Source organism: Cucurbitaria berberidis (assembly GCF_010015615.1).
Source record: "Cucurbitaria berberidis CBS 394.84 unplaced genomic scaffold K460scaffold_3, whole genome shotgun sequence".
Lineage (NCBI taxonomy): Eukaryota > Fungi > Ascomycota > Dothideomycetes > Pleosporales > Cucurbitariaceae > Cucurbitaria > Cucurbitaria berberidis.
This window is the reverse complement of record NW_024468937.1, coordinates 79,865-90,559: the sequence shown is the minus strand read 5'-3', so window position 1 is coordinate 90,559 and position 10,695 is coordinate 79,865. Positions and strand designations below refer to the sequence as shown.

General features: G+C 47.9%; 3 protein-coding genes across 3 annotated transcripts; 2 read left to right on the top strand and 1 right to left on the bottom strand.

The window, feature by feature from the left end:
• Positions 1-2,391: 2,391 nt before the first annotated feature.
• Positions 2,392-4,623, top strand: K460DRAFT_404802 (uncharacterized protein; the record flags this gene model as incomplete). The annotated part of the gene is made up of 3 exons (XM_040936769.1): positions 2,392-2,900; positions 2,952-4,518; positions 4,606-4,623. The coding sequence occupies 3 exons, from the start codon at positions 2,392-2,394 to the stop codon at positions 4,621-4,623; spliced, it is 2,094 nt and encodes a 697-aa protein (XP_040787070.1).
• An 887-nt stretch (positions 4,624-5,510) lies between these two features.
• K460DRAFT_284457 (uncharacterized protein) lies at positions 5,511-7,397 on the top strand (the record flags this gene model as incomplete). The annotated part of the gene is made up of 2 exons (XM_040928737.1): positions 5,511-7,217; positions 7,266-7,397. 2 exons carry the CDS (start codon positions 5,511-5,513, stop codon positions 7,395-7,397), a joined length of 1,839 nt encoding a protein of 612 aa, XP_040787069.1.
• A 646-nt stretch (positions 7,398-8,043) lies between these two features.
• K460DRAFT_376176 (bifunctional 6-phosphofructo-2-kinase/fructose-2,6-bisphosphate 2-phosphatase) lies at positions 8,044-10,389 on the bottom strand (the record flags this gene model as incomplete). Its single annotated transcript, XM_040934850.1, has 2 exons — positions 8,044-9,880; positions 9,920-10,389. 2 exons carry the CDS (start codon positions 10,387-10,389, stop codon positions 8,044-8,046), a joined length of 2,307 nt encoding a protein of 768 aa, XP_040787068.1.
• Between the last annotated feature and the right edge of the window lie 306 nt (positions 10,390-10,695).

Below are 10,695 nucleotides of genomic sequence, written 5' to 3'. Positions count from 1 at the left end.
TTTTTTTTTATACTTTTTTTTAGCAAGTTATTGCAACGCCTTTGCTTTTTTTATTATTATTTTTTTATATAATATTACTGCGGCTTTTAGCTTTCTTATTTTATTTTTTTAAAATTTTTTTTATTTAATTTTATATTATTTAACTATTTTGCAGGCGCGCGCTTTTTAAATTTTTTAAAAATTTTAAAAAATAGTACTATTATAGTACTCCTGCTTTTGCTGCAAATTAAGTATTTTACTTTTTTTTTTATATTTTTTTTTAGTATTAAGCGCTGCCTAAAAACTATTATTTTTATAATAAAAAAGCTTATTTTAGATTTATAGCAAATATAATAACTTTTTAAAATATTTAGTTTTAACTTTTGCCTTATTTGCAACTGTATTATTTAGAATTTTTTATAATTTATTTTAATTATTTTTATTATTATATTTTTTAATTTTTTTATTTTTATTTTATTTTAAAATATAATTATTAAAGTATTTTAGTATAACTTCCGCATTTATTAGTAATACGCCTATAGTTTAAAATTTTTTTTTTATTATTTTAGGCTTTATTGTAAAGCTCTACGCCGCCTAAAATATAAAAAAAAAAATATTTTTTTTAATACTAATAAAATTTTATAATTAATAAAAATAGCAGTTAAGTTCTTGCAAATAATTAGAAGAAAAAAGCACAAATAGTACTATATTTAATAGCTAAAAACTATAAGTTATATAAAAAAAAAAAATAATTAAAAAATTTTTATTACTATTGCAAAAATTTATAAAATTTATAGTAAAGTAGCTGCCGTAGCTATTAAAAATTAAAAATTATTATTACTATTTTGCTTTTTTTTTTGTAAAATACTTAAATACTTATTTAAACTAAGCTAAACTAAAATTATTATTTATTTATCTTATAATTAAGTTAGTAAAAAAAATTTTATATTTCCTAGCTTTTATATTATTAATTTAGTTTAATTAAAATTTTAATTTGCTTTTATAAATAAATACTAATAATAATATATTTTTATTGCCGCAAATGCAAGCTAAAAATATTATTTATTTTTTATTATTATTTTAAATAGCTGCTGTACGCTTTTTTACTTACTAAATTATTTTAAAAAAAATTTATTTTAAGCAAGCTATAATACTAATAAAAAAGTTTTTTTTATTTATATTATATATATCCTGCGCTTTAATGCGATACTTGCATATTTTTAAATATAATAATTTAAAATATAATTTATATTTTTTATAAAAATTAGTTTAATAGCAGTTGCAATTAATCCTAGCGCTTTATTTAAAAGTAAATTTAGTATTATAATAATATAAAAATTAAAAAACTTAGTATTTTAAAATTTTTTATTCTGCTACTAAACTTGCAAAATTCTGTATTATTTTTTGTATTAGTAATAAGCCTTGCCTTATATATTTTTTTATATATAATATAAATTTATGCTTTTATTATAAGTTAAATAACTACTATTATTATCTAGTATTTATATAAAAGTATATTTTTTTTTAGTACTTTTGCAATAAAATTATTTAATTAACTTTAAATTTTTTTGCAACTTTGCAGTATAAAAAAAATATACTAGCTTTATATAATTTAATATATTTAATTACTTTTTAAATTAAGTTTATAGTAGTAGAATTATAATATATTAAAGTTAGGATAATTACAGTATTTTAATATTCAGGTGGCTTAACCGCTGTCCTGGCTTATCCGGCGTCCGTGCACTGTAGGCTGCTTTGGTGTCGACTGCGACCCGTGGAATTTATCATTCAGTAGCTGGAGTGCTCTGGGGCTCCTGTTACCCCCTCGCATCTTGCTTTCACCAACTCCCCTTTCCCCAGCTCGGAAACAATGATTCACGTTCGCCAGTTCTCGTAGCGTATCTGCATATCCTGCTATACTTTGCTAGATAGACGGAAGACAGTCTGGCAGTGTTGAGTGCTGGCATTGCAGGCTCGCTCTGAGACACGCTTCCTATATCTCGTTTCGCAGCCTGTGCAGCCGTCATTTCAGTAATCGTAATGTTCCTCAATACAATAATGATGACATATAATTGACCTGCGATGCAGGTCCTGTGCACCTATTCCAGCCGCAAGAATCGAGCAGTAATCAAGCGTCCAGGCGTGGAATCTGAGGTATGATTTCACCACTCTCATTACCATGTCTGTATACCTACAAGGCATCATTCTCGACGCGGGATTGCTCTTTCAAAGCCACAGCGTATCTTCCCATCCAATATCCTTTCCATATCCTCGTAGTATCAGGCACTCTCCTGACTGGTCACCATCACCTTTACCTCACCTCACCTCTGCTGTTTGCTCTTCCCTGATCTGTCCACACATGCACGAACCCCCCTCCTGCTCACGGGCAAACTTCCTACAATCACCTCTCACATGGCTTCTTCGGTGCGTATGGAGCGTCTACGCAAGCTCGTCCAAGCAGATGTGGATGCACTGCCGGATCGCGCCGTCTCGCCAGAAGCTGATTCTGCGTCTGTGGGCGACAGCGAGGGCACTGGTGGCGTTTCTCTGGAGCTCGAGCAGTCAAAGACGTCTCCTAACGAGCAAATTCCGCCCAACAACACTAACTCGCCTACAAAGGAAGCACGTGCAGCCTCAGACGCTGAGGGGAACCCTGAACGAAAATTCATTTGGATCAAAGACGCCGCAAGCTCGTACAATCCGGCGCCTATGCCACTGCTGCCTACCGGCCTTCCCAGGGCTGCAACTAAGCCCCCAGTTAACCACCTCCAGCCCGGCGACCTTACGTCCGCTGGCCACTTCTTCACACCCATTCAGGCACTAGCCAAGTATCCATACAAGTTCTGCAACAAGGATCACATGCAAGCGATTGCCTCGTGGTTTTTCGCTCACGGTAAATTCTGGGAGCGCGAGTGGGACTTGTAAGATTCAATTCCTCATACGCGCAAATATACTCCAGCTCACTTTTGCAGATACTACGTCTGGGACGTCAAGCCTACCAAACCCGTCATCCTTGTTCGTGAGAGCCAAGTGTACGCTTTGTTGAAGGAGATCAACGATCATCTTAAGCTTGCTCTTCGTATCACCAATCAGCAACGCGAAGAAGGCCTAGTCTCTTGCTTTCCAGATCATCCACGCTGTCTTCCTCGTTATCTCGGGCGCTCCCACTCGCGCGAGGATTACGACAACATGGTCGAAAACACTCCAAATGACATGTTCCGCGCTGCAGGCGAGCCTTCGCATCCTCCACTTGAGGGCCATACCTTGGAAGACTTCAAGCAGCAGATGGAGGAGCTGGCCGACATCCAGAAAGCCAAGAATAAAGCCACGAGGGCAAAGAGGCAGCTAGATCGACACGGCAAACAGAGGTCTATGGCGGATCAGTTCAAGCGCACACAGCGATATCTCGGTCTACGTCCTGGTATGATGGATGTCACAGCACAACCGCCTTCACTAGGCGCTGTCGACCCGATGTCACCCGCTCCGTTCATCTTTGATCAGTCGGTGGTGTTTGTCTGCGTCGATGCTGAGTCTTACGAGAGGGCTCATCACAAGATTACAGAGATTGGCGTGGCTACGTTGGATACCCGCGAGTTGATAGGGGTTGCACCCGGTATTGATGGCGCAAACTGGAGGAATCTTATTCGTGCCCGTCACTTCCGAGTCAACGAATACCGCCACTTGGTCAACACCGATTTCGTCACTGGCTGTCCCGATAATTTCGACTTCGGCCAGTCGACTCTTGTGAATTTGGAAGACGCCGCGCTGCACGTTGCTGCTTGCTTTCACCCACCTTTCGGCGCGCATCATTCCAACGGCGTTTCGGACATTGCGACCCTAATGAGTAATACAGACGTCAACGAGAAGCGCAACATCATCTTCCTTGGTCACGACACGTTAGGCGACGTTAAATATCTTCAACAGCTGGGTTACGATCCGATGATGGTGGAAAATATCCTCGAAGCTTTGGACACTTCAGTCATGTACCGGGTCTGGCGCCGCGAACAGCAGCCTACAAGCTTGGGCAAGATTCTCTTGGCATTCGACATTCCTGGTTTCCATCTCCACAACGCAGGCAACGACGCTGCCTTTACTGTTCAGGCTATGTTGGCTATCTGCGTTCGCGAAGCCGCCATTCGTGGTTCTACCGAACTCGACAATATGCGAAGCGAAGAGAAGGCTATCAGATTGGCAGCTGCCATGGACGATGCGAAACAAAGGGTAGAGGAGGAAGCAGAGGGCTGGAGCGACCATGAAGCCGAAGGAGACGGTGGTGCACCCGTACCACTTTCCGCAAATGATGCACCAAAGCCGGCCCCAGCACAGGTCAACTCTTTCGATCTCAACAGTCGCGGTAATGGCCGCGGTAATGGCCGCGGTAGAGGACGCGGTCGAGGAGGCCCCACGTATGACTACCCAATCTCCAGCGATACCTACCGTGGAGGTGGGTATCGAGGCTCAGGTCGCGGCCAATTGAACGGAAGAGGTCGAGGTTCTAATTCTGGACGGGGTGGTGGTTACGTCGACTTCTCTCCTCAGGTATGCCTTTTCGATTGTCACTGACACCTTCCGACTACATTTGCTTGTCTTCTGACAACTCAAGAACAGTGCTAACTCGGTATATAGGCAACATACCATTGGTGAATACATAGCCTCAACTAAGGAAATCTTGCGTATAGAGTAGGGTTTGTTACTGCACCTGGAGGTGAGCAGTGGGAGAAAACTTGGGGAATGTCAGGGTATATATGACCGACCGGCGTCTGCATCAGCCTCGAAGTGCAAATTTACGACGTTCAAGGTCTACTATTTCCTGGTAAAGCCAGAGTAAGATTTTCATAATATTGCCGGGATCATATATGTGATGTGATGAGCATGTCGATCAAAGAAAGGTACAGACACAACAGGCTGGAAGATCGCGTACAAATTGTAGGGGATGGATCCTGCTTGATGAGTAAATTGGAGTCGTGCTTTTATCCTTGTACTGTGAGAAGGAATGGCCTTGGAAATCCTTTTTCTTTCCGCTAGAGTACATTGCCGTCTTGCTGCATCCCTAAAAGTTGTTAAGAGCGACGAGTAGTAGTTCTGCGATTCTAATGTGAGTACTACCGGGTATCTATACTTCTTGCAGAGCGCACGTAACATTGTCATCTGAGTACGACCAGGATCGCGCTTTTACAATGTATGACGCAAATAAGGGTCGGTCCGTTTCGCTTGTCACCGCCTCCGTCTGCCCAGCATCCTTTTGCCGACTCAAGGCCGGGGTCAAAGTGGGTCGGATATTTTCTCCACCAGTTTGGCCTTAAGCAGGGCGTAGCCGTCTCCAGGCATGTCGAATCGCTTCTCCGCCTCGTCAGACCCGCCCTGGATGCATTACTCTGTTTTTTGAGTGAACCACTGGTTTTGCGTAGCGGCGTTTTGTCTTTGCTACTAGCTACATTGTACATATATTTGGATATGCCTTTAGCTCCAACATGACGCCACCACCACCACCAGAGACACTCACCATACCGACCGAAAGCCATGGCCCCTCGATGCGCAATCCCGCCTCGTCGAACCGGTCGTGGAAAACGCGCGTTATCCCCGCCGCCTCGAAGCGCAATGCCAGCACGAACAACGATGCGCTGAGTCGCGAGGAAACACGGCATTCGAGACGCTCCACCGCGTCCAAGAAGCAGAATGCATGGTGGAAAACACGCCTGTTTAGCGGCATGATCAACGACATACGGAGACGAGCGCCGTTCTACTGGAGCGACTGGAAAGATGCATGGGATTACCGCGTCGTGCCTGCGACCGTGTACATGTACTTTGCAAACATACTCCCCGCGCTGGCCTTCTCGCTCGACATGTTCGCCAAAACAGACCAGAGCTTCGGCGTCAACGAAGTACTGCTAGCTTCTGTGCTGGCGTCTGTGGTGTTTTCGCTTGCGGCCGCCCAGCCCCTGGTTATTGTTGGCGTAACGGGTCCGATTACCGTCTTCAATTATACCGTGTACGATATCATTACGCCGCGGGGCACGAATTACTTTGCCTTTATGTGCTGGATTGGGATATGGTCGTTGGTATTCCACTGGATTCTCGCCATTACCAATTCTTGCAATGGGCTAAGATATGTTACGCGCTTTTCCTGCGACATCTTCGGCTTCTACGTCGCTTTTATATACCTGCAAAAGGGCATTCAGGTGCTTACTCGGCAGTGGGAGGTGAACGAAGCGTCGGCGTACCTCTCTATTATGATTGCATTGCTGGTCACAGTGGTCGCATACATCTGCGGCATAATCGGGCACTCCTCGCTTTTCCCGCGCCACGTTCGCAAGTTCATCGAGGACTACGGTACGCCTTTGACCGTCATCTTCTTCACCGGCTTTGTTCATATCGGAAAGATGGCTGGTGTTGAGCTTTTGAAGCTTCCAACCTCCAAGGCCTTCTTCCCTACCACGGACCGAGGCTGGTTCATCCACTTCTGGGATATCAGCGTTGGTGATGTGTTCCTCGCTATCCCATTCGCAGTCCTGCTCACCATCCTCTTTTGGTTTGATCATAACGTGTCCAGCCTCATCGCCCAAGGCACGGAGTTCCCACTTAAAAAACCAGCAGGCTTCCACTGGGATATTTTCCTCCTTGGTCTGACGACAGGTGTCGCTGGACTCCTCGGCATTCCTTTCCCAAACGGCTTAATCCCCCAGGCACCCTTCCACACCACCTCGCTCTGCGTAACACGCACCATAGCTGATTCTGACGACGAAGCAAACAAGGGACATGCCAAGCGCGTCGTCGACCACGTCGTCGAGCAGCGTGTTTCGAACCTAGCACAAGGCCTACTCACGTTAGGAACCATGACTGGCCCTCTCCTCATCGTCCTTCATCTCATTCCCCAAGCAGTGCTCGCAGGCTTGTTCTTCGTAATGGGCATCCAAGCGCTCGAAGCCAACGGCATCACCCTCAAGCTCGTCTTCCTGGCAAAGGACAAACACCTCACTCCACGTAGCGATCCACTCACGCGCATCGAGCGCCGCTGGGTGGTATGGGCGTTTGTAGGCTTGGAACTCGTCGGCTTCGGCGCTACCTTTGCCATTACGCAGACCATCGCAGCCATCGGTTTCCCCGTCTTCATCTTCCTGTATATTCCCATGCGCACATGGCTTATGCCTCGCTTCTTTATGCCGGAGGAGCTGGGCATCTTGGACGCGCCGACTGCGAGTCCGTTCACCATGGAAAGCGTTGGCGGGAATCATGGGGAGGTGCTGGGGCCGGATGAAAGTGCTACGGATCTGGACGATAGCGATGAGGCGGAGCGTGGCGAGAGGCGCAGTGAAGATGTAGTTGACGAGGGAAGGCGCAATGCTGCGGGCGCGAGTAGGAGACGGAGTAGCTTTAGGACGCCGGAGGGCGTGGAGTTGGATAATATTTCCAAAGCTTAGATTTAATAGGTAGATGAAGACTACAAGACGATAGAAGGCACACTGTGCTTAGAGGAACATGATGACAAGAGACTACTTTCAAGATTAAATCCGTCCTGGGAAGACCTATCGTGAATTATTGTAAATGAAGAGAGTTAGACAAGCTCACAATCGCAATGAAAAATTAAGATATGCTTCTTCTTCCATTCTTTCTTAGTCTACATCCCATCCCATCCCATCCCATCCCATCCTATTCTAAAAACACATCGCACCCACGAGAGATGAGGCGTGGGGCATAGTGCTGGTTGTTGAAAAAACAACTTCCTTTGCCTCCCTATAACAAGAGAAAGTGAGAAACCGAGACGATGAAAAATTCGCGCCGATAAATGCTCATCGAATCTAGTAGGAGATGTGAACATAAAGGAAGAGCAGACGCTCTATGCACCCACCCATCCATTCATTCATCCATCCAACCTGTATCAGAGGAGGAGGCGGAGGCCGTTGAGAAAAAGGTCCTAACCCTAGAACATCATAGTAATACACCACAACCCTACGGGCGCGGAAACAAAAAGGGCAAGGAAACACCGCAAAGCCCCCCCTCCTCAAGGCCATCTCATCGGTGGTTAACATAAGCTGAAGTCTAATGAGCCTAGCCCAGCAGCCACTCCTAATTAACCTGCAGGGTTGTTGCTCGTCTAAGCTTGTAATCGGGCAAGTGATCAAAATCGTCCGTTCTCGAATTGTACCGCCACGCTTTGAATTCGACACCGTACGGCTTGGGCTCAAGCTGATAAAGCATGCCGAGCGGACAATCCAGATCGGCCACGTCCTCTCGCTTCAGGCCCTGGAAGTAGGCGAGCAGGACACGCGCCACGCTGCGGTGGGTGATGAGGAGGCAATGGTCCGTCATGCGCTCCAGCTCCACGATGACAGGGCGAATGCGATTGATGACGTCGAGGTAGCCTTCGCCACCGGGGCCGGGGTAGCGGTAGGCGAGTTTGTCGCGGCGGCGGCGGAGATATTCGTCTGCGTATTTTGTGCGGATTTCCTCGTACGTGAGGCCTTCCATTTGTCCCGCATTGAGCTCGTCCAGCATGCGCATCTGCTTGACTTCAAAATCCTCGTCGCAAAAGTACTGGCCGCTCTGCACACTGCGCTTGAGCATACTTGTCCAGACGCAGAAGTTGTGCTGCTCGTCTTCTAGGCTGAAGTAGGGGTTGGGTGGCGTATGGTCGCCTGGGACGGGCGGGAAGTGCGTGTTGGCCAGCTTGTCGGCTTGTCGGACGGCCCATTCTTTGCGTTGCTTTTCGATGAAACGGGTCATTGCTTGCGCGTACTTTTGTCCGTTCTCGCTGAGATCCGAGTCGCCGCCAATCTTGCCAGCGACATTGTCCATGGATTCGCCGTGCCGTGTAATCCAAATCATGCGGGGCGCGAGATTGAAGTTGAGGAGGTAGTAGACGGCCTGGCCGGCAAGAAAGCCCTTGACCTGATGTGAGATGAGCTTTCGGCCCACGTCGACCATTTTGACGTAGGGCATGTTGTTATCTTCTTCGTAGTCGCCAATTGGGACGTAGTTCTTCTCGTAGATGGCCACGCGCTTCTTGAAGTCTGCTAGCGCAGCGACAGGGTCCTTGTCTTGGTAGTCTGGCCCGGAGAGTTTGAGGCGCATGTTGGATTCAAGCAGACTCTGGTCTTGACACACGCTTTCGACGAAGAGGACGTTCAGTTCCGCGCCGGCTCGATTCCGGATGTGATCTATGATTTTCTTTCTCCGCGACAGCGTGCTGTTGGTGGCATCGAATATGCCAACTGACCCACTGCCCTTCAAGATGTAGTCCAACAGGTTGTCGAGCGTTTCCATTGCACACTGTTCGCGAATCTGGGATGCCTTCTTGTTTGAGGGGTCGAAGAAGTTCGCAGACTGGTCCATGGACTCTTCCTCGGCCGCGGCCTCGTGTGTTTTGTCTTCATTATTTGGCGATGTGACGTCGATGCGCGGTGGGCTTGGTGGGCTTGGTGGGCTCGCATCGTCAATGGCGCTGTTGTCGAGAAGTGGGTCTGACAGGTTCAGTGGGTCCGGGGAACCGTCCTGGACCGACTCTCCGTTGATAAGAATTTTCGCAGCACGTTGTGGTAATGAGTCCTGGTGCTGCTCGAGCGCCTCCCTGACACCCGAGGGAATTCTCTCGAGACTGGCCTGGGAAAGGCGGAAGCCATGGACGCTCGCGGCGCCTCTGCGCTTCTCGCCGACGTTGAAAATTTTGGTGTCGTGCTGCAGCCAGTTTAGGTAGCGGGCCATCTTCTTGGTGATGTACGACTTGCCACGCGCGGGCAGGCCGACCATGACAATGACGAGCTTGGAGCCGACATCGCGCTGCGCAATCTTGCCGTCGGGCGAGACTTTTGACTTTGTGAGGCCGGGGATGTCGAGCGTGGTCGGGCGCAATCGCGGGGTAGAGGCTGCTGAGCTGTTGCGCGTCATGGTACTAGGTCCGTCAGCACTGGTCACCAAGGCTGCGCTCTACGACGGCTTGACCTACTCGCGCGGGCTGTTTGGGTGTGACGGCAGAGGCGTGTCACTCAAGGCAGCGCCCACGCCGTCCTTTGCAATGGCGAGGCCATGCTGATTCTGGAGGGCGGCAACCAGCGGGAGAGGCTTCCGGTCTGCATGTTGGGCGGCCAGGTCTTTGATTTGCTGCACGCTCTTGGGCTGTAGTGGTGTGGTGGTCGATGTGGACGTGGTGGAGGTAGGCACTGCAGGCTGGGCAGAGACAGGGCGTGGGGGTCCGCTGGTGTTGCTGAGGTACTTGTTCTGCGCGTGTTCGGGGCCGGGCAGGGTGAGTTTGCTCATGAGAGCGTTTCGCGCGTAGATGGAGTGGGTGCTGGAACGGCGATTGTTGGGGTCGTAGGGAGTGGAAGATGCTGAGGATCGGCGGCGGTGCTGGTGCTGTAGCTGGTGCTGGTGCGGTGCTCCTGGTGGCTCCGTCACTCTCGGCGGCGGCGTCGGCATGGCCCTCATTTCTCAAGGGCGGCGCGATGCCAAGCACCAGTCCCAGGTGCTCCGCTACCTATAGCACTAGTCGTCACTAGTAGGTAGAAGAAGAAGAAGAAGACAGGTGAGAAGGTCAACAAGAAAGGTGTACGAATCAGCCGTTCTAGGAAAAGAATAGTCCGAGTGGAACAGGCTGCGTTGAGGTGTGAATTGCAGACTGGGCGGGCCCATGGCGGCCATCTTATCCGTGGGCACGCTGCGATGACTGTTCGTTCCCCTTCCGGTCCGACGTTGGAGTGACGGGCACTGCTCAAAGCGGCAGAC